The sequence below is a fragment of the Temnothorax nylanderi genome, unplaced genomic scaffold (assembly GCF_030848795.1).
Source record: "Temnothorax nylanderi isolate EJ_2023f unplaced genomic scaffold, tnyl_v1.0 TNYL_tig0075_pilon, whole genome shotgun sequence".
NCBI lineage: Eukaryota > Metazoa > Arthropoda > Insecta > Hymenoptera > Formicidae > Temnothorax > Temnothorax nylanderi.
Genome location: NW_027249137.1, coordinates 303,652 through 327,577, shown reverse-complemented (window position 1 = coordinate 327,577; position 23,926 = coordinate 303,652). Strand labels below are relative to the sequence as shown.

General features: G+C 37.3%; 2 protein-coding genes across 7 annotated transcripts in view; one reads left to right on the top strand and one right to left on the bottom strand.

Annotated features, from left to right (window-relative positions):
- The window catches only part of Taf11 (TATA-box binding protein associated factor 11), a 75,605-nt gene extending 68,538 nt beyond the window's left edge, over positions 1-7,067 (bottom strand). The window contains exon 1 of one of the 3 annotated variants that reach the window (XM_071709251.1): positions 6,761-7,067. Coding sequence is in view for 2 of the 3 variants with exons in the window: in XM_071709250.1 (XP_071565351.1) it covers positions 260-265 (6 nt within the window). In the remaining variant the exon portion in view is untranslated. Of the gene's footprint in view, positions 1-259; positions 467-6,760 lie in introns of those variants that run through there. The other 2 variants (XM_071709250.1, XM_071709255.1) reach the window with 2 other exon arrangements.
- Positions 1-23,926, top strand: part of Trc (Serine/threonine-protein kinase tricornered) — a 130,170-nt gene that overhangs the window by 63,062 nt on the left and 43,182 nt on the right. Inside the window, exons 1-2 of one of the 4 annotated variants that reach the window (XM_071709244.1) lie at positions 863-997; positions 5,711-6,164. The exons of the other annotated variants lie outside the window; for them this stretch is intronic. Of the exons in view, the coding sequence (XP_071565345.1) occupies positions 5,990-6,164 (175 nt within the window). The 5' untranslated portion in view covers positions 863-997; positions 5,711-5,989. Of the gene's footprint in view, positions 1-862; positions 998-5,710; positions 6,165-23,926 lie in introns of those variants that run through there. 4 annotated transcript variants of the gene reach the window in all.

The window sequence follows — 23,926 nt, the reverse complement described above, 5'->3', positions numbered from 1 at the left end:
ATTAAACTAAAATTAAAATTGAATTAAATTAACGATAATACATTTCGCGATTCGTCACACTTGTCGCGCTTTTCGCGGAGAGAGCCGATTTGTGTTAGTGTGACACTTCCGTTCTTATGAATTAATGTGTCTTAAATATGCGCAAATCATGTGCTTCCACATGTGAAATCATGCATGGATACGCTGGCACACTCGTACGCGTTCACGCACGTGCGTGTGCGCGGCGCACCTGTGAGCACACACACGATTGCATACTTACGTCCATTTTCTACTCGTACAGGCGAAGTCATGCGTGGGCATAGAAGTCGTCCCCCGATCCTACCACACGCTCCGCTCGCACTCGCTAGTGTTAACTTCTCAGTCAGTCAGTTAGTCAGTCAGTCAGCTCGAGTACGCGCAACCGGTTCGTAACTTAGCTCGTGATACGCACACACAAATCGCGCCGATTAATATCGAGCCTCGATTACCGGTGTAATCTGGAGCTTAGGCTTCCGCGCGATGTAGATATAGGCGAAAGTAATCTCTACGCTCATATATACTACGATTGAGTGGCGAATAGTTGGCATAAAGTGCACTTTCCCGTCTCTGTGGCCATGGGAATTGAATTGAATCAAAATTTATATTGCTTCATAGAAGAAGAATCGTGACTTCAAATACTAAGTTTCTTAGCGCGAGTCTTGGATGAGTGATTTATGAACTTGGCGACGTAAATTCGTCGTGAAAGTTCCAAGTCCCTCCGAGGGGAAGAATCTTCGAACAGTTCTCCAGCCTTCGAGATAATAATATCCCGGTAGAATAAGTGACATAGACTTATAGACTGAAGTAACTCCAACTCGAGCGCAACAGTGCCGCGGTCCGAAAAACAGCGCGAAACTTGTGCTGATTCCAAGTGTTAAGGATCTGCGGGCTTTATTCGGTGACGAAAATCGGAGAATTATTCAAAGAGTCAAGAAAAGGAAATCCTATCAATGTCCCCGATATTCTGTCGATTATTTTGGTATCGTTCTTCCGAGTACACGTATTAAGCCTTTCACGCTAGAGCGAGTAAAGTTCGAATCGCGGACGATATGATAATTTTTTATATCCGGCAATGAGATCCACCCGAATTAAGCAACCCTTGTGTTTGATATCATTATTTGACATATTTGACGCAATATTTGACATTGCATAATATGTCACAACGGATTTTAAGTCGGATTCAAATGAAGCAAGTAAAAGCACGAACAAACACGAATAAACAGCTTCGATAAATGCAAACGACGCTGCCGTGATGGCACTCGTTGAAACAAGTTGTTTATTCATATTTATTCACGTTTATTCGCTCGAATTGATTTTGTATACAAGTTGTGTGATATTTTAGAATAATTAAGAAGAATTATTATATGCATCTGAATTATATATATCATATTTTATGTCAGACGCGTTGCATTAATATTGAAAGATTACGATATATTGAAGGTACTGGAGAATACTCGGTTATCATTGTGTAAGCATTTTTTTTATTGACACATGTCGGAAAATTATCGTGCACTTGACATTGTGCTACGTTAGTCATGTAAACCAATATTGAAAAGGTTGAATAATGTATCCGAGAAATCGTAACTTTCTATTATAATATTGCTATTTCCTCTTTGCATGTCACATCGCAATAATATTACGATTTATTAATCATACATTAACACCGAAAGTGGTATGTGAAAAGAGAAATTAAAACGAACGATTTTGTATTAGAAATGTTATTACGTAACACGTACCTACTCGCTCTTCGTCAGTCACGGGTGATGTTTTTCGTACAACGATCAAGAGACACGGTAGTGTCTCGCGCCAAGTATACGCGAAGCGAGACTGCACCGTGACTCTTTTACGCGACGCTACGAGTTGCGAGCACTCGATATTATTTAAAATTCACACAGTGCAAAAAAAGACGAGATATCGATGACAACAATATTATGCAATGTTGAATGATATAACAGGAGTTGCTTAAATTGGAATCTACTTTACATTTTTTGCTATTGATTTCGCAACGATGCCTTGACATCTGAAACACTGTGACATTTAAATGTCTGCTGTTTATAATGATTTGGAAATTAGGTAAAATCTGGTTCTAATTTGCGTAGATTCTAGTCTAGTTGAGAAGAAATATAAAGAACAAATCTCATATAAAGAAGAAATTTATTCGATAATTTTACTTATAATTCTAACTGAGAATCTTACTGCTAAATATTATTGCCATGTTAAGATTTTTCTAGCAGCTCGTAAGAATATTTTTATATTTAGATACATTATATTTACATTAAGTAAATAATTTAAATTTGAATAAGCAAGTCTAATATTATGATATAAATAATTAGACGTAAAACTATTCGCGAAAGTTGAAACTAAAGTGTGATAAAGATTCATGTAATTATCATATCTAGTTTAAATTTTTGAACTAACTGTTAAATATAACAAGTTATGTTAATTCATATTTAAAACCTCGAGATTTCACATTCTTTTGCAAGGAAAAAAATTTTCCATACTAACAAAAAATGCAAAAAGGATAAACACGTATTTTAGGCAAAATAAGGAAAATTGAGATGAAAGGATTAAAAATGTTAGGATTTTTATTAACGAAATAAGAAAAATTATATTATTGATAGTAACCAATGATCGTAAGCTGCTTTGGAATCAGATTAACGTTTCCTATTACGTCAAAAGAAATACAAGCGTATGGCGTTCGATAACGTCAGATAGAAAAGAATATTCTTTTCGAGATAAAGGCAGTAACATCGCTTTTTATACTCGCCATGCTTATATGGATGAGCAGCAAAACATTAATCGTTTCTGTTATCGCCGGTGTGCATTTATCGCAAAACGTTACGTATCCGCATATCCGTATCACTTTTCTTTTCATTTTTGCTCATTTTTCTTCGTTAGTAAATGAAGTGAAAAAATAAATCACACATTTGAATATATTAATATCTGAAATCTATAAACCATCTGAATATAAAAAGGTAAAATAAAATATAATAGGAATATAAAATATAAAAAGGTATGTATTATTTTGTAATAAATCAATTATTTAGTGGTCAAAAAGAATAATAGAAATGCATTTTTGACTCCGAAACTCGGTTAAATCCTATTTCTGTAGCAAAACTGAAATTGTGAAAGATTTTTTAGTCACAAAAATGCACTTTCGATATTTAATTTAGAAGTATACAAACCAAAATGTATTCGATAAGAATTTCCAAATGTTTTGGACTGATTTTTTTGCCTTCACTTAACTTCAGAAATTGTCGACTTGACTTTTGCGTTCAAGGTTTTTGATTTTTGTATAAATGCAAACCAGTCGCGAACACTACAGCGAGTTTGTGATACGTACTCAGCAAATCATTTTTATTTCACAATTTTATTACAGATCTGAATCTTATAGTGCATTACTACGTGTTTTTTTTATCTAGTATTAAGTAAATTTTTGGTAGAAACGGACCAAGTTAGCATTAAATTTACAATACAAATACAAATACAAATTTTTCTATTGAATTAAATCGTTACTCTGGCATTATTTCATAATGTGGTATCATCGCGCTTCGATAATCGAATTCAATTGATTGCTTGGTCATAAGCACAATGTTTATAACTTTGCGATAAATAATTTCCGGTTGCGCTAAATATATCTGTCCGAGTCACAGTTTTACTCGTTTAAAACTGAAGTTGCTGTTTGCGATAAAATAATGGAACAAGAATTATTAAATTATATAGAAATATATTTTCGTGGATGGTCACGCGTGAAAAATTTATGTTTTATATCATAGAAAATATCTATTTATTAGTTCTTATCGTCATTACATTGACAAACGACGTTTACTATGCGCATTTCTTAAGCTTGATAAACGGCACTCGTTGGCGCATGTTGCGATTACACGTAGCCAAGAGTTCGTCAATGCGCTTGCATAAATTTTAAGCCGCAGTACATCTTCTGTCATTCAAAAGATGATCGATTGAATTATTATTCTTTCTTTGAATATCGTTCGACTTGTTATAATTTACTTTACTAAATATTACACACACATTTAGATGATTTAGTATCCAAATAAGCTTATAATCGTCCATGAAAAATCGGTGACGTTATCATTGTTCGGAAATGTTTGCAAGATATATGAACTTCAACATTGCCATAAAATTCATAAATTCAAGAATCTAGCGCGATAGCGCGTAAGATTCGATGTAATTCAAGAACAACTGTTATTATCAACTTGTATACATGTCTAATGTTTAATTTGTCGAAAGTTTTTTTTTCCAACTTCCTCGAAACTGATTTAAGTTCTTCGCAAGAAAGACAAGCAACTTTATATTTGTCGCTCGAAAGCCTTACGAAACGCTATGTACATGAAGTTTCTAGAATTATGAGTTTATCTGACAGGTGGTCGCTCAGTTTAAACAGTTTGAAATATGGTTTTGCACGGTAGTGTAAAAGCACAATAATCACCGCGAGCTCGTCGGACGAGAAAATTACGTGGGTGTACGCGTAATTTCGTGTTTTCTCAGCTGGTTAAAGAGGGACGGACCGCGTGTACGAACGTCACTATAAATGACAGAACACAAAATGCGCTTTCCGTGACATAATATACGACCATTTAGGATCGTGTCACGATACAGCACGATTTAATGACGAGTCAACGACTACAATTAATTACTTATCGTGCCGATAGCGTCTCGACTGCTCGCTCTAGCTCGTTTATTATTGGCCGAGTCTCTTTAAAACGTGGTATATGCTTTATAGTTTCACTTTGAGAATTACCTTTAATAATAAAAATTATGAATAAATAGTGAGAGTTCGCCGCAAAACAGCTCATGAATTACAGTAGTAAGCAGAATAGACTTGAAAGTTTAAGATCTTAGAAAAGGATCGCGACAAGTATATATAGTATAATAGTGTCCAGGAAACAAAAAGTGAAAAGCAGTATTATATAATTAATAAATAAAGTAATACATATTTTCTTGTTTTGGTTGAACGTCACAATTGTGATATTCTGTAATATTAAATTTTGGATTTTTCAAAAAGGTGATAATGTTATTTATAACATATCATCAATAGAACTCGAGGTCTTCTGATTTCGGGATAAAAGATATTTTAATGGTCCATATTTTTTCTCTTGACTGAATAAAATATTTCGTATGGAGTTTTGAAAATACTTAGATGATGTATTATTCATCTTGAGCAAAAACCTGTAGAAAGAGTGATAGAGTAGGATATAACCTACTATACAGCCGAAGTTTATATCCTTTTTGATCAAGGTTTTGTTCAAAGGTTTTGATCAAGGAAGAAAAATTCCTATTATGTCTTTTCCTGTTACAAATCTTCTGTTACAAATTTATCTTCCTCTTCTCAGCGCGATCTGCGGTGACGCTAATTAGTTTATTCAGTGTGACAAACGGAGCGGGAAGATCCGTGTGACCGCGGTCTGCCCGAACGTGCGAACTGCGTGCAACTGCCGAATCTTTATTTATATATTTACTTATATTTCCGGTCAATATAGAATTTAAAATAATTTTCAGTATACGAGAAGCATTTACGATTACATAAATCTTTAAATACTTTAACTTATTACTTACTATTAACTATTATATACTTACTAACTAATTCTTGAGCAAATATTTCAATTTCTTATATTACATTTTAAAGTACTCGAAGATCGATAGCATGACATAGATATCATTATAATTATAGGTATAACGACTATAATCATCGCACATTATGTCGTTTGTACGGCTAATAATCGAGTGATAAATCGTGATTGAGTGATTCATTGGTTGATATCGACATTCGATACGTGAACGTCTTACACGAATCATGGGCGCACCTTGTCCACACGAACATACGATTGCATAATCTCGCGCGTGATTTGGAGCCGAGATCTTGGAAATTGCGACGATCGGTGTGACATTTCGCCGCGTGAATCCACGAACGGGTTCAACGACATTCGTGCAACAGCAAACGGCAAAATACATGTCTCGCGACGTACGAACGCGCGAATGCCGAGGTGGGACAATCGAGGAAGAGATAAGAGAAAGGGGCGATTATCATTGTTTACCGATGTACAGCTCCGAGATTTTTAAGACTGTGTGGACAAAGATAGGGCGGATGTGTGGCTACATCATTTGCGCCAAATCCTACCTCTCAGGTCAGTAAATAAACGCTATCGGACAATACCTGAATTTTGATCGTGGATATCTTACCCTTGAAAAGAAATAATGCTATATGTATGTACAATAGGAGCCTCGATTTCATTAGCTTGAATTTTTCAGTAAATTTAATTAATTAATTTTCTATCGTAAATTTTTAATTGTCTAATATACATTTTATTAGATTTTTCTCACATATATTATTCGACGTCTATACTTATTTTTTTATTGTTTGGTTTATTCGGAATTATAATTTCACAATGGATAACGAGAAACATATTCTTTAAAATTTTTTGTAAAATATTTTATTTTATAATTTGTTTTAATTGCTTTGTACTATGCTATCCAGCAATTTTATATTACATATACTATATGTATATGTATGTAGGTGTTTTGAACAAATTATAATTCGTGCTTAATCGCAATCATTCCGGTAATCTATTTGCTCAGGATCGATCTCGACGAGATCGCCTGAGAAGCCGGGGACCGCTCAGACTTGAACGCGGAGCGGGTGTTGCGCGAGAGGATTCGCGGGAGGATCGGTGAAAATAAAGAATCGGAGATTGGAGAACACAGTTCAATTTTGTGTACGTACACAGCGTGGAGTGAGCGACGCGTCTCGAATACAGACGGAGATCTTCTTATCCGTCCGCGATGCGTATATTTTATTTGAGGAGCCTCTGTTTCGAGGCCTCCGCGCGATCGTTGTTCTTAATCTCGATAGTCGGAGATCTTGCACGAGAACTCGTTTTAACACGACGGGAGACGATCATCCGCCCGACACTCCGACACGATCATCAGAATCGTTACAATAATTAGGGAGATTTAGATAGCCGCGCGAACGTTTAAGCGAGCCAGCGAGATAGGCGAATGGATACACGACGTCGATCGACTTTACTCGAGCTTGTGTTAAGTTCCACTGAGGTACGAGGAGGGTTGTGCGAAAGCCTTCTCTCCCCGTTTTGGCTAAATTCCGATTGATCACGCGTCCATCCGCTGAAACTATTTCTTTTGCTCGTATCGCTATTCGCTCGCTCTCGCGGAAACGCACGCTGTTGACGCGTGGATCTAGCGTGTCGTTTGATTTCTCGCTCGAAGTTCCGTTTGAACTTCAAACACTTATTTTCTTGGAGATAATAAAAATTACATGATTACTTTCATTCTATTAAATAAGCCGAGATGAAGTTCATATTATCGATAAACGCATAATTATCTCTCGTATTTATATTCTGTATATATCTCATGTTTAACATCAAATGTGCTTTAATTCTGAGTTTTATTTATCTAATCTGCAGATCACGTTTGCAATATTATCGTCTAGTCGCCCAGGTATTATCTCTTGATTTTATCAAGCTGTCACAACTTGATATTAACGAATGTCGAATCGACGAAACATTACTTTTTAATGCCTCGTTGAAAATAGAAATTGCCGCAAAATAGAAGTAGTCATTGAAACCAAAGTACAGTATGTAAGCTGCTATATATATTTACCAGCAAGAGCAAACGCTATCTTTTTCTCGAGAAAAGTTTATAAAAGTTAAGAAAATTACATAGTTATATTTAGGACTAAACGCATAGCTCTAATGCAGAAGCTTTTCATTTTGTGAAAACTTCAAAGCGGAAAGTGATGTGCGTTCTCGGCCTCTCTCTTTCTTTAAAGTATAGTTGTTGACAAGTAGTTATTGCATGAACAAAGCGACCGCCAAAGCGCGTTTGTCGGTCCTGTTTCCTCGAGCAAAGAAAAAGGAGGCGACCTGTTTGTAGAAAGTAAGTGGAAAAACGAGTGAAAGCGACCGAAGGTATCCTCAACAACGGGAAAACTTGCGTAGTATTTCCTACGAAACCATTCGCGGGAGCGAGATCGAGAAAAGGCGTGGCAGATCACGTTTAATATCACAATAATATTCATTTATTATTAGAAATATTCAGGCAGGAAGTGGCTGATCTCTTAAACAGGATCTATTTGAATATTGATCATCCTAGCTGAAGATTGAAGAGAGAAATGTGTCTAATATAATATGACAATATAATACAAAAAATTATGTGGAATCCTTGCAGTGTAATATTGATTAATTTTTAGATTAATTTCGGCAATTATAATGTAATATTTCTTCCCGAAAACGTTTGAGCTACTTCATAATTAGAACAACAACCGAAATTGAGCTTTCGTTCTCTCGGATGTGCAAAGGAACGCGTTGTCTGCGTTATTTCCTGCAGAACGTGAACCGCCGATTATCGCGAAGACAATTTAGCATGAGAAGAGAAACCGACGATCGTTCGGCGTTTAGGATAATAGTACCTTCGAGAGGAGTACCTGGGTATATTTACGGGCACAACACTTTTCGAAAGAGCCCTCGCACGATCGATATTATTCGTCCAGGACGTATTATTCTCAGCTGCGGTTTCTTTTACCATTGGCTAGTCCGTCGATGTGGCTCGTATATATAGTATAGTAGTTAGTTGGCAATAAATCAATATACTCCTAAATTGACTCCAAGCTACTAGAATACAATCTTCCCGATTTTTAAGATGTTTGCGAACTAAATGCACTATTCGTCAATTTTCTCCATTGTATCTAATCATATCTTAGGAAAATGTTATGTTAAGAAAGATACGATATTATTGAAAATATTTCTTTCGTTATAATTCTAAGTTTATTTTTTCTCTTATGGGCAGTCTAAAAAAATAAATACATAATGCGATCAAATTCTTCCCATCGTGCGTTTATTTTCCAATTTATTGGAGATCAAGTCCAATGCCTGTTTACGTGTTTTTCGACTTAAAACCTGTTTATCCGTTTTGATTCCGCTCCGCGGAACAGGCGTGATTATAGCATCGATAGCGCGTGCGACTGCGTTGCGTAAGCTCGCGGGCGTTTTGCAATTGTAATTCACGGGCTTGCAGCTCGGGCACGTAGATTGGATATTTGTTCGCCGATAACGGTGTAAGGCGATTCTAAATCGCTAGACCGAGCGGAATTGCCGATTCGTGCGAAAGCGCTGCCGGAAAAAAATGACTGTTAACAAAGTGATGGCCGCTACACGGATGCACTTTCACTCTTCGCCGATAATGAGCTTCCCGCGCAGATCCGCTTGTTTGATCAGAAAGCACGCACCTCCCGTGTACCGCATCTCGCACCGCGGTACACTGTATCGTTCGAATCGAATCCCTATAGGAGTGGATTATTAATATAGGATATCGACCGACTCGCCGGAAGTTGTGTTTCATAAATTCTTGATTTATACAATCGATTTGTCCTTCATTAAAACTTTATGGAAGGCTATAATTCGTCGCTAAATATTAATTTTTAACGTTAGATGCTAAATGATTATATAAATGATATAATTTCTCTCTTCTCCTTTCTCTTCTGTTAGAATAAAATTCAATTAAAAACGAATAAATTTATAATTGCAGTTACAAATCGATGACCAATACGAGTTTAGGGTGCGGTTGTGCGTGATGACTAATTAAATTTTGTAATACAAATAATTATAGGTACTTATAATTGATTGCGAATTCCAAAACCAATAAATTTATGTGTTAAATATTAAAAGCTTAATCTATCAAAATTTTCTAATTTTTAATGTTGAGTAACTTTATAACTGTCACTATTTCTCTTAACTTATTCTCTATATAGTGATTGTAGAGAAATAAATTATTTATTTATTAAAACTGATAACTGGTATCTGTGTATTAGCGTCTCCATTGTAGCCTGCATTGTAGAATTTATTTGCATGCGTGCATGTGTAAAATACTTGTCGAATTATAAGAAATTACAACGAGAAGAAGTTTAGATAAGAGTGAAAGTGGAGATGTAACCGCAAATCATGAATATTTCTAACGCAGAAACTGCCGGGTACAACCATTTTTACTGATTACAAGTGAAAAAATGTCCCATTGTGTCAAGCCGCGAACGCACACTGTGGTCGTTGACTTTCGCTCTGTAGCGCGTACTTCCGCTAAATATTGTTCTTTGTCGGAAGTGGACCTATCTCTGACAGTAATGAATATCCTTTTGAAAAACGTTTCCATCCTCAGCAAATAAATTGGCAATAAAAAAAAATAGATGAAACGAGTTTTTTGTCTCGTCTTAATTTTGAATTTTTATATTTCTAGGTTTAGGGATTTGAGCTGGGCGTTTTGATGAGTCAGTCAGTCAAGACATTTGTTTATATATGTATATATAGATATTGTTCATATAAATACGATAAATACTGTAGCTCGATGAGAATAATTTAACTTTTGGTGCGAAAGTTAAATATCATTATTGTAACTGTCGTCACTGAAAAAAAAAGACTATACATGTATATGACGAATAGAAAGTGCGTCGTTTAAAATCCACTCATCGTCGCTTGCGTCATTCCATTTTAAATTTAGAAACGCCAGAGATATATAGATGAAAGGCGCGCTAATGAATCACCCGGTGTACACGTGTAATAGCGTATGCATTCATTATAATTAATAATGTCGATGAAAAGGAGGCGAGGGAGAGAGATTCGAGAAAACGAGAGCTCGTTTATATTTCTCGCGGCATGTTTTAAACAAAAGCGAACTCGGGCGAGCGATCTAATCGGAACGAAAGTATCGGCACGTAAGAATCGATACGTGCGGCTGTGCATGCCGATGATAGATTGGCGTATGTGCGATTGGTTCAGCCACCACATGTCACACATACGCGCATGTAGTATGTGACGCATCGCGAGAACCCGACCACGCATTTCGAGAAACTGGGTTACAGCCCGTTGGGTTCACGGAGCCCCCGACCTAGAACTCCTTTCCATTTCGGCACTTCCGGTTTGACATCCTTAGGATCGATGCGCTTGCCGCCGGTTTTGCCAGATGCGTTCTTGACCGAAATTCGTGCGATCGCGGAACTCCAACTACTATACATTTCCTACGATTGCATGTTCAAATAATTTAGCGATAATATTATTATTATTAATTTTTTCTTAATAATTCACTAAAATTCTTAATAATTTATTTGTATAATCTCTAATTAACTTCGTGTTATTCACATAGGTATTAGTAGATACAGATAAAATGCAAGACAGATAATTGCAATATTTGCGTAAATTAGGAAAATTTTTTGTATTTGTTTTAAAATAAGATTTTACAACATGTATCTTTTTGACATTGCAAATAATGTAAATAATATAACTTTTATTAAATGTATAAAAATTGAATGAGCAAATAATCCAGATTCGAATAATTACCTATCGAATAATTTTAGAGTTCAGGCAAAATTGATAAAAATGTAAATTTTGCAAAATCTAAAAATCTTTTGCATAGCCTTTAATTTTCCAAATCATTGATCATTAAAAAATGTTTCATTCATGTGAGGATGCTTTACAATTCTGATTTTTTCATGAAACTTTTATAATTTGATCTAATTTATCAGGAAAGGGAAGAGATTTGCTAATTATTGATTAACGCTTATTAATGCATATATTACTTTAATGCTAAATTAATTGTATGTCCTCGTGTGAACACTACTATCTATCGAGCTCTCTGCGACACACACGCACACGCCAATACACACGCCAGACTTATCTTGCATGGACATTTGCTTGGACCTCTACTCTGCTTGGCTTGCCTAATTACGCTTGTCTGAACGCATCTACTGGCTTGGCTATACTTGACTTTCGAGAAGGCATGCATTGCTGGGACACCGAGGCGCGCAACGTGAGGTGAGTCACTTTTCAGTTATCGTTTGCTTTTATTTGCTAAAAGGGTTTTATATTCCCCCCTCCCTCGCGGTCCTTCAAGTCTTTTTCCACATGTTTCGCCTCCGGAGGAATTGGCACCCCTCCGCACAGATACATTTCGACAAATTGTTGAATCATTTATTGAGCTTGGAATTTATTAGAAGAATTTACAATACGTACGAAACATTCATAAACTTATAATAGAACTCGTTGTAACATACTGCAACCAATCATAGCAATACCAACAATTATAAATATATTTAGAATCTATTATAGCGCATGCCACAGCTCGTTGTGTGTCATAAGAAAGGAACAATATGTCTCCCTATAAATATGCATAAGTATGTATGCCGCCGCGATAGAACGCCGTTTCAACGTTTCCGTCTGAATGGTTTCGCCGTGTAAAACCCACGTGAAGAGTAGAAGTCGTTCTTTGCCTTTGCTACGGTCTCCGAGTGACGCCAACTTGAAATCATACCTCACGTGAGGTATATACACCCACGCATCTCTTCTAAAAGATTCATTGTCGTGTTCGGTGATATAAGTGTACTTTGACGTCGACGCTTCCGTCAACTGCAAAAATACGTGTGAGGGTGTGTTTGTGTAATGTCACAAAACACACAAAATGTGCGTGAATTCTGAACGATGCGCGTCACAAGCTTTACATCAATACTGATGAGATGTGTTGGCGAGATTACACTCTCATTCAATCAACAGCGTATGCCATTGATCAAATGAGCCAAAATTTGCAGAACCATTTTGATATCCATCTTTGGATTGATTGAATCTTCATTTCTAAACATTCTTTTAACTTTTAACATCAAATATTTTAACCGTGCTTTAAATTAAAATTCGTGAAATTAAATAAGGGGCAATTATATTTTACTATCTGTTTGCATCTCCGAAATTTAATTCGCGAGAAGTTTATTTTCCATGAAAATTTAAATAAATTTGAAAACGGAGAATAATTAGAGGCTAAAGAGTAAACTTTGGTGCCAAAGATAGGCATCCTCTCTCTACGGTAATTTTAACAAAATTTTATAGTAAAAAGAAGATTGTACGTTTTATGATATCCCCCAGTGTGGACTTCTAAGATCAAACGTGTATTTCTGCTTTTTCCCTCTTTACTTTGCGATCTTATCATCATGCGAATTATCGTAACGTGGTCGCTTTTTTTTTTATCTGAAAATCGTTCAGGCAAACCGCGGCAGTTTTCAGCGGAACCTTATTTTTGCCCTTAAATCTTCCGAAATGCGGCGCGAGCGGTTGGATTATCGCGCTCTATGTATTCTGGCATGCGGAACGTTCTTGTCTGGCAGGATGCCCATCGTTACGCGGGATGTTGAGTCCATCCACCATCAGTGCGGATTTGCTAACTCCGAGATGCTGGGTTAGTCGTTGGAGCAAGGATGAGACGAGAAATCAAGAGCGAGGTTGCAAAATTGTAACTAGATCTGCAACTTTACTTTCCGCTGAGCGATCGCGAATTTTAGTTCGTTTAGAGTTTTAGAGTGAATCTATTTTAATTGCGGTGATTTTTAGCGGCTGCTAGATTTATTATAGGGTGTTAGCTGATATCTCGTGAAAAATGTTGACCTTTCCTGAAATTTATGTTTCTTCCGAGAACTCCCCGACAAATGACGGTCTTAAATTATCCGTTAAATGAGGTTGCTTTTAAAAAGTTATTCTAATAAACTTTATTATCTTATGGAGAGAGACGGAAAACGTAAGAAATACTATAATTATTGTCTTTATTATATAATATACAATAAGAATATTTCTTTGTAAATTACCAACATTTCAAAAAAGTATTGGAATTGCTTGTTTATTCATGTCTAGTTTATATTGGTTTGCCAGGATTATGATCAGATACAATTTTATTCAATTTGTCTCCCATTGAATTTGCAGCAATCGAATTGTTTGCAAAAAAAACATTTTTCTATCGCACGTTATTTGTCGCGGTGATGCAAAACGGCAACTCTCTCACGCGACCTTTTTAATAAGCCACTGATGCGTGAACGAAATAATGATTTTACGAGCGATTCGATTTATTACCCCGGCGATTTTTCACGTGAAAGCTTTTCACGAAAAGAGCGATGGTTGGCGAGAAAATAATTGCGGGCGATCTATATTTCCGTGAAAAAGCGCTAAAATGGAATGGTTGTTTATTTCGATGGGCACGTATAATCACCGGTGCGATTGCGGTTTCCATCGTATATTTATGAAAATTCTGACATATCGTTTGCTCGATTTGCCGCTTACATAACGCGAACCTTCATAATCAGAACTAAGCTGTCATAATCATACCACGATCTGTCACAATCAGAATTGCAATTTTAATCTACAGAAGAAATAGATTGTTACGTAGAGTTCTTATCCTTAGATGTTTTATCTATCTTATAAAATACGGCTAAAAATATACGATATTTAAAATGGAGCTGAGAAACTTTATCTTGATGAACTAAATTGCTTTTATGTATTTAAAAAATATTTAAAATAAAAAGATAAAATATTTTTAATCTCAGTAAATATGTTCTTTTATTAGATTTTTATTTAAAAAAATGAAAATAACAGCAAGAAAGATACAGTCACACAATGTGTAAACAAGAAATTATAGCTTCTTACATTAACTACTATTATTTTATCATAATAATTATAATTTATTACAGAACAAGATTATATATAAATACTGTAATTTTACTAAAAGAATTAAAAGGCTTTTAATTCTTTGTGTATATATGCGTACAACTTTTTTGTATTTCGTAAAAGAAAGAAAGGAGTACATGTTGGTGACGTTGTGGCAAAGTAGCTTTCGCAGTTTTTTCCCATAATACTTTCGCTTCCTCCGAACTTCTTTAGTGATTCCACACACGCAGAGGGGATACATGTAAAAACCTACGTGTACTCTTGCATCATTTCGCAGGTACTCAGTAAATACAGTTCAACGAAGGGAATGAGGGAGTGATAGACGTAACGTGGGCCATTTATTTGGCAAGCGCAAACAGAGGCACGCGTACTCTTAATTAAACAATTTTCCGAGAGTTTGTTTGCTCTAATTAGCGATTATCGCGATAAATAAATAAATCACGAAAAAAGAATAGCATTTAAAGTATTGATATAGCCAGATTATTCACCATAAGTCTGGAGCTAGATTTTTAATGAAATCTATAGATAAAACATGAATTTTTTAGGGAAAGAGAAAAGTAAAAACGTTTTTGACGTGTAATTAATATTGCATTTAATAAAAAGCGCGTGAAGCATACGAGAGTTTCTCCCTCGTTTCTCTAAAATGTCGAGAGAAATGTTTTAACAGCTAGTTCCGATCGAGTAACGACAGCAGTTAATTATACGTCGAACTTTTAGCTGTTCGTGCCCTCTCATTTACGTACTCACCGAATTACCCATCTAACTTCTGAATGCGCCGTCGCATTTGCATGTCTGTACTTCGCGATGTGTTAATTCTTGCGGATACCGCGGCTGACGCGGAAATCTGGAACAAAGGGACGCGACAGCGTAACACGAGTTTCACCTCGCTGTTTCCTCTTCGCCGCTCTATTTTCCTCTCCTTCTCTCTGAGCTATCCATCTGCTCCGCGTCTTTTCCAACTTTTCTCTGGAATCTAGGCTGTTACCGTGGCAACACAGGTACAGGACACCGAAGACTTCACCGAAGGCCATTGAACAGGAGAGGGATGGAAGAAAACGCGCAAAGACTCCTTCCTTCTCGCCCTTCCAGTTTCATCTCGCTATCCTCCTTCTGCAATCTTCTCCCTATCTTTCGTCTCCGTCTCGCCGATCAGATGTTCGAAAAAATCAATAAGACTCTCCCTGCCGGCTCGTTCCATCGCCTTCTCTTTCTGCGACACGGTTCTCTCTCTGTTTCTCCCTGTTGCTCTCTCTCTCGGCTCCAGCGCGACATTTTACGTCACACGTTGAGAAGAGAGCCGCTACAGAGAGGGAAGTGGCGCGCGGGGAATAAAGGGGTTAGGATGACTCAGAAGGGTTGAATGCACACGTGGTGCGCTTTGTTGAGGCCACCGAGTATCCGGCACAGCTGATCGCACGAGCATGTACTCGTGTCTCGATCTGCTCCTGCGCGACCCGACGCGACGTCTCGAAGGCGAGCATCGATCCTCCGGTCGAAACCTTCCAACTCGGATATACGGTTGCCATGAGCTGCCCTGAGAATGTAACGGATAGATTGCCTCTCGATGCCTTGGATATTGAGATGGGAGATTACATAGATAGGTACACCATATAGGATGGAATTAGACGAAATGAGAAAGATCTTATTTTCAATGTAGGCTCGTTTTCAGTTAGAGGTGAATTGAAAAGAGGAAAAATAAATTTAAAAAAGACATTTTAATGTCTTTCACAAATTGTCTTGTTAATTCAAAGTATTTCAATATCTGACATGTAGAACATTATGATATGCAGTCTGTCTCATTAGAGAAGATGAGAAAAGTTATATAAGAAGTCTATTTTGAAAGTAAGTTTAGTTTTTGCTATATGAATATAACACAAATTTGGCAGAAAGCGATAAATTTTATATTTATTATAATATTTTTCATAATTTCTCAAAAAAAGAAAAGAAAGAAAAAGAGTAAGTTACTTTGATATCTTGAACTTATCATAAATTAAATAGGGTTATTTGATAAAGATTTCGATAAAGCAGTTCAGAAGTTCAGATACAACTTGTCGTTTTATCTCAGCTGCGCAATAGCGTTGCTTGTCCGACTTTCAAGTCTGCTGAATTATTTCAGGAACTGAATTCCTCCACAAATAGCATGTTTCGGCGAGCGAGCTTAGAAAGCGAATCAAAGTTACAGATTACGCGTCTGAAAAAAAAAAAGACAAAGAGAAATCTATAGCGCTAATGGATAAATTTGTTACCTGGCGAAATTAGGATAATTAACAGACCAGCCCGAAGTGAATGCGAGGGAATCAAACAAGCGCGAAGAATTTTAGCTTTAGATCCGGTTCACCCTCCGGTGCCGTTCACCCGCCGCTGTAAATTGTATAATGACCACGATTTTGTGTACGAAGTCTATAGTTATCGCATGTTACAAGCGCGTTATATCGTGACTAACTGAAAGAAACACGTTATATTCTTCGGCCAGCGCACGGTAATACTACCGCCTTCAGGAACAAACCGTGCTCCGCGGTAGTCCTCGGTGGTTCGTAGCGGTTGTCTGACGGACCGGTGTGCTTAATTCCCACGGGTAGCAATGGGAAAGAAGCTACGCTTGACAATAACCGGCTACCGTTTTACTAGTTATCCCAGAACTGACGGAGGGTGGTCGGGCCGCGTTATTTCTACCAAGTTTCGACGCAAGTTATCTTCAATAAAATATTTCGCGAATTGAAAGTTTAAAAAGCTACAGCCAGATATGCGAAAACTCTGCAAATGGATAATAAAACATTATCCGTGTCACTATCTTAAATCGAATTTTGTTTTAAAAAATTTTTAATTTGATGCCTGAATTGTGAATTATTGAAATTTAGACATTTGAGTGAAATGATAACTTGTATCACATTTTTCTTCTGAATATCTAGTTAGTAAAATTCGTTGGCTGAAGGAGTTAGAATTATGCTCATTACGCAAGAAAGAATTCGGATGTTGTTTATCCCAACGCAGTTGGGACACGTTGTTTTCGTATGCAGATCGTCCAGAGATAGAAAAATGGAAACTAATGTCGAATACGCAGTTTTTTTTTCTTCGAAGATTTTTCTATCATGATTCAGCCAGTCCCGGACGTTTATTTACACAACTTGTACGCGTATTTCGCTAAGCGCTTTGAATCCTGTTAGTCTCGTCGAACGTACCTTTCACTCGATGACGACTTTGTACTTGTACCTACGTTCAAGGGAATATAATATTATTCCATTGACTCAATTAATATCATCCTCTGTCGTATTAATGGCTATTACCATGATGACTTGTGCTATCGACATTATCGGTTCCGTTAGCCAATTTCGTGTAATTATTAACCGCGAGCAAATACCCAATTTAAATTTACGCAATCGTAATTTGTTGTAACATTGTATCTATGAAATGAGACTGGAACATTGAAATTAGTAATTTGATATTCCTTGAAAAGTTAGATTTTTACGATAGAACAATAGATATCATGATAATGTTTGAAAAATATAATTTTTGATTGATATTTTCTAAATCTATTTCCACAAATAAATTAATTTCTATCTTTTATCAAATAACTTAAGAGACAGTAATATCTTTATGTCAAGTATATAGAAAAAAAACGAGATTTTTTTATATATTCGGCTTTTTCTATCTTTCTAGAAAAAGTAATATCCTCATTCTGAAATTTTTGTCAAGTATATAATTGTAAATAAAATTACTTTTTTATATCCTTTGGTTGCGATTACACTCATTTGTATTAGCGTTGCATTATTTTACGTTATCCTGAGTGAATAATGTAATTCGCATCTCTGATCGTATACACGCTGCTTTTTATCCTCATTCGATGTGACGCAAAATTACTCGTGCTATTGCAGTTTAATACTATGTTATATATATATGTATATATCTCGTAAAAAGTTTGCGAGACTTATCGCTTTCGTGCACTAGACCCTTCGTTCCGTTTGCGTTATTCGCTTCCCCACATCGGAAACTAATCGCAGCTGCACGTTACCGAATAGAAAATCGCGGTGCGACCATCCGTAAAATGTTAAGGGATTGCCATTAATGTGATGTAAGACGCTCCATTGCGCGTTGTAAAACGCGCGGATGATTTCCAAGTTTTTGTGTCGCGCTCACGTAATCGTGTCTTCTCAACTATGAAAATTCCGATATAACAATGTGAAAAATAGAGTGTTCTAAAGACGGTTAACTCTTTAAATATTTCTACAATATTTTCTTATTTAACATAAAATTAAAACGAGCGTTCGTCTTTTTTTGCATATAAGATCGTTCAAGCGATAAATCATTTAAATGCGCGTTATTTACCCATTTCGCGGACGATTTCCGGCACCAGAGCATACTGACCTGCAACAAAAAGAGAATACGTCAAAACATGTCGATTTAATCCAGAGATAAGCGAATCTATACCATTTCATAGTTTTATCGGCGGAACAAAGAGCTCGATATGAAGATATAGGTATGAGTTGCACAAATGTGGCAATATTTTCTGTCGCAATCTATACGATCGAAGATGCGAATTACATTGCTTGCTCAGACTGAGTTGATAAGCGAATCTACGATTTTAGATATATGCTTTATCGGCGAGACAACGAGTTCGATATCAAGATATCGCTTGCACAAATGCGACAATATCTTCTGTCTAAATATAGTGCTATTCGCGCGAAAGTTACATTTTCTTCCTTTTGAGGAACAAAAGATTTCGTGAAAGTACATAACGTGAGGTCCGGCGACCATATATACTGTGATACTTCTTTGCGGTGCTGAAAAGAAGGGCAGAAGGAGAAAAAGTAAAAGAAGGAACATATATGAACAGAAATTTAGTTCGTTCTTTGTATTAATTTATTTATTTAGTAAGGAATCATTTATTAGCTGCTTTTCTCCGGAATTCACGAAATTGTGTTTGCTGATTACTTTTCCCGACGCTAAATAATTTAGAGAGCTCTTTCCTCCGTAGCGCGGCACGTTATTACTTCCGCAGCTATCTTCATTTTCCTCTCTCGAAACGTCGAAATTATCTGTTTAATCCATTTTCCAATCTACTCCATCTTCGCGTATAATTCTTCTCACGATAAATGGACCACGAGAGATCTATCCTGACACACTGAGCTTCCTCGCTATTGCATACATCGGAGCCTGCAATTCGCTCTGAGAATGCGATCGGGCGGAGTTATGGGTGATAGTCACGTCCGGCTAAATTATGTAAACTTACGTAATCCTTCGACTGCACGCCTGGCCGTGTCCTCCCGACGATAGTTGGTTAACCCTTTCGTAGCAATATTAGCCCCTTAAAGCTGAAACGTAAAATGGAACACCGCTTTTGTTTCAGTTTTATCTCTATACGATAAATAAAACGTATCAATTTTTTCATGTACATTTGTTAATTGAAAATTTATAAATTTTACATTTGAATAAATACAGCAATAACAGAGACGAAATACGCGCAAGCAGCAGAAGAGAATTAAATATTTCGACTTTTTTCTCTCAGTGCGTGAACGCTATTTCAATTTTAATATATACGAGAACAATTGCCAACATATTTCTCATTTATTTACAAATCGTTAATATTTTTGCGCGATTTTATCTTATAGATATCTAGAAATTCGAAGAGAAATAAACTCGATAAGATCGGTACCCTAATTGCGACATATTGCTCGCTTTTGCTGCGATCTCTCGAGGTCAAGCCCCGAAAAAGGTGACTTTCATCCCGACACTTTTTCTTACCTTTCGTCCCGCGGCCCGAAACTATCAATTTCGATTCTACCTTGTGTTTGTTACTTTTCACGGTCCGCGTTCACCGCAATTAGAGAACGGTACTTTTGAGCGGGTCAATGCATCCGTTCGAGATCGTCGAGCGTGCCCAGAAACAAAGGAGTCGGGTTTCACGCTTTTGCGCCAATGTTTCCGGAATAACGTTCGCAGCACGTGCATTAACTTTTTACCTCCCTCGACACGCAGGGTGTTCCGCCACTATGATCGATCTTTTTTTATGCAAAAAGTATTCTTCGCGTAGCCTGGGATAGAATTTTCCTTAACGGTGATGAGAGGTATTCATATGGTTTTTGACTTACGAGCCATAAAAATATTCAAGATTGCAGAAATATCTAAGTAAATTTTGAATCGAACAAATGGATGTAGGATCTTTATTGTTTATTTAATTTTAGACGGACAGACTCTTAATTTGAGTTTTGCTTGACAAAGATATTCGATTTAACGAGATAGGTCAATCAAATATTTACAGAAGAAAGATGAGCTGGAAGTAGGTCGAAGAATGGCAGCAGCTCGAGGATATACCCCTGTAAATTGAAACGTAAGATTCTCGTTTATCCTCAGCAGCCATTTTCCCTTTACCAAAGGTCCAAACTATTATAATTAAAAGGAACGTGCGCCTTTTAACAATTTCAAGAAATCAGCACATTGGTAAATCAACATTTAAAACAATCAACTTTATGAATCCTATCATTAGAAACTAATAGATACTTGTGTCTTTCCCCAGCATTAGAACTTGAGAGAGAGAGAGAGAGAGAGAGAGAGAGAGAGAGAGAGAGAGAGAGAGACTCATTAAGCTGCGGTTAAATTAACGAACTGGTGAAACCGGGTTTCTAGCTTCTAACGTCGTTAGAAATATTTCGCCTAATTATTTCAGCCCGCTATTACGATCGTTATTACGGCTGATCGCTCTGAAATCACGAGATAAACATTGAGCATTGTAGGCAAATTTGCACCAACATATAGGAACGCAAATCGTCGAGTTTGATTCGGGCAGAATTGTAGATAATCGAATTGGACGCAAGTGGTTCAACAATTATAACCGAACGAGATACGTTGACGCCGCCGATAACCCCGAGTACCGAATGGCTAATACAGCTCCCTTCGTGATCGTAAGCAAATAAAAAGGTTTTACGGTCAAAGGATTCGCGTATCAAGCTTGGATGTGGCTTATTTAAGCGGATTAATTTTGCTTGTACCACTCGCGTGACGGTGGACATTATTGAATGCGGTTGCTGTGCGGCGTTATCGCAGGACGGGACCTCTGCATTAGGATCCGGATAGCGCATGCCGGATAAAGAATAGCGGTCGCGACCCCGCCCGCGAGATTCCCGTTAAGGAAGCATTAAACGATTCCCATCGGGTCGCGTATCGGAAGCGAGAGATCGCTTCCGCAATTACGCACTCATGTGCCTGATCCCATTATCAAGCCGCTATTTCGTTGCATAAAGCATCGGAGTATTCCGAGCCTGAAATTCATCTTCGAATTTTCCTTATGAGTGTTAAACCTTAGTTTTCAAAAACGCTTTCCACAAGAGTTCCTAGGTCGTTCCAATCAACATAAAATTCGACAACATAAAGTACGAACATTTCAGATTATTCATTTCATTCTTCTGCCTGTTTAAGTTATTCAGACAATTCTATTGTCCCAACGCAATAATTTCTTCACACTGCGGAATTTCAGTACAAAGTAAAATTCAAAAGATAAAGAGAGAAAGATTTAACTTGGAATTAAAATATAATTTCCTCGCGATGGCAGAGAGAAGTCCGAAAGGCTTAAGTCGCGATTACGGATGCTTAAGTTGCAATTCCGTTCATCGGGTATCGATATCCGTCTCTTCGGCAAATCCGATACAGTGGAAAACACCGGGCGCTCGGAATGGGGATATCCTAGTCAGTAACTTGTGCGCGGCCGCGTGGCGGTGCACGTGAATGTGGGTTAGAATGCGGTAGACTAACCAAGCCACGACGAGCGCAAGCAAGCAGGCAAGCAAGCGGACAAGCAAGCAGCTGACGCGGTGGAATCAATATTCTCACGTGTACGCGTATATAGCGCACGCACGGGCCAACCCGCGCTCTCAAACGGTGTATACACGACGACCCGGGAAAGGTAGCGGTCATTAACGGCAATGCTGATCAAAGTGATTTGGGGTGAACACTTCGATGCGTTTCGGAACGATGTAACCGATATATTGGTTTCTCAACGATCGTATAACGGATATTATACAATATTAAATATTACATGTTACATATTAAATACATAATAAATTACTCCGGCTGATTTTGTAGTGTCCAATAAATATTGGAGTTATCGTTGGAGAACGTCTCGCCGTGTTACGTAATCCTCGTAGATCTCTGTCTTTTGATAAATATATTTGACGTTTTTTTAATAGAGATACTTAATTAAGAAATTATCGAGAAACGAAGAACTTGGAGAAGTTGAGCTGCGACAGTGAATTCTTATTTTTACAATTCTCTGAAGGGAATACTCTTTTACTCATTTGAATGACTTCTAAGAAAGAATGTTGACTCGTTTATCAAATGTAGGTTAGTGATAAAAATATCTATTGTATTTTCTCATTCTTCACGTTTCTGGGAACGAATTATCAATTCGCAGTGCTATAATTGTTTTCGTTAGTGTAAAAAGGAAACATATGTTACTGCTGCGTTACTCGAACATATGTTGAGATAAATTAATCTCGCTCGGTTTTGCACGCGCTATTTTTATATATATCCCATCCGACAATGACGGAAGTCGAATTTGCTTTGTGATAAGAGATTTATCAATTTTCTACCGGGAAACGCACTTCGCGTTTACCAAAATGCGCCGCGTACGACGCACCGTTGGCCGCATGGTCGCGGTCGGCGAGATAAGAACACCGCAATCTTTTTTCACCCTGCTCGAGCAAGTAGATAAAAAACTGCCTCTTCTTCACGACAGCCGTTATCGTTCCTCGGCACAACAACGTTAATACATTGACTGCCACTGTATTATACGCTTAAGCAACTTTGTCTTCGACACCATTTTGGTATCGTGTTATTTTTATATGTTTCCTAAAATATATTTATTCTTTATCAAAACACAATAACATTTTTATTTCCTCTAAAAAATCGAGTCAAATGCAATATCACATAACTATTCTTAAAGTTGCTGTCGCATAAAAAACGAATTTTTAGGCAATTATCAAAAAATAAAGTGGTATCTGTCAGGTTTTTCTCTTTTGCACGTAAATACAGAAATGTACGATGTAAGTTTATTGCAGTGTGCAATACACTTTTCCAATTAATACCACCCGTTGTCTCTACAGCTCGAAATACGTTTATCTATCTATCTGCCTGCATTTATTTATCGCGGCTCGGATAATCGCGGCCAATGTCTCGCACTGGACACGACTATACAGTATACTGATCGATGAATTCCCTCGGCACACCCGCTCGCCATCGGAGTCGCTAATTTTTAGAAAGCGCGATCGGAGCGGGCCCTTCACGTTTGACCCCCTTCGCGATTCGTTAACGGGCCGCGCGTTCGCGCGGCATGATACCCCCGCGCGTTCGGCTCCCCGCGATAAATCACGCCTCGACCACTGCGCCGCGGCCGGCCGTGTGCCGGATCCGCGCGCTTACTT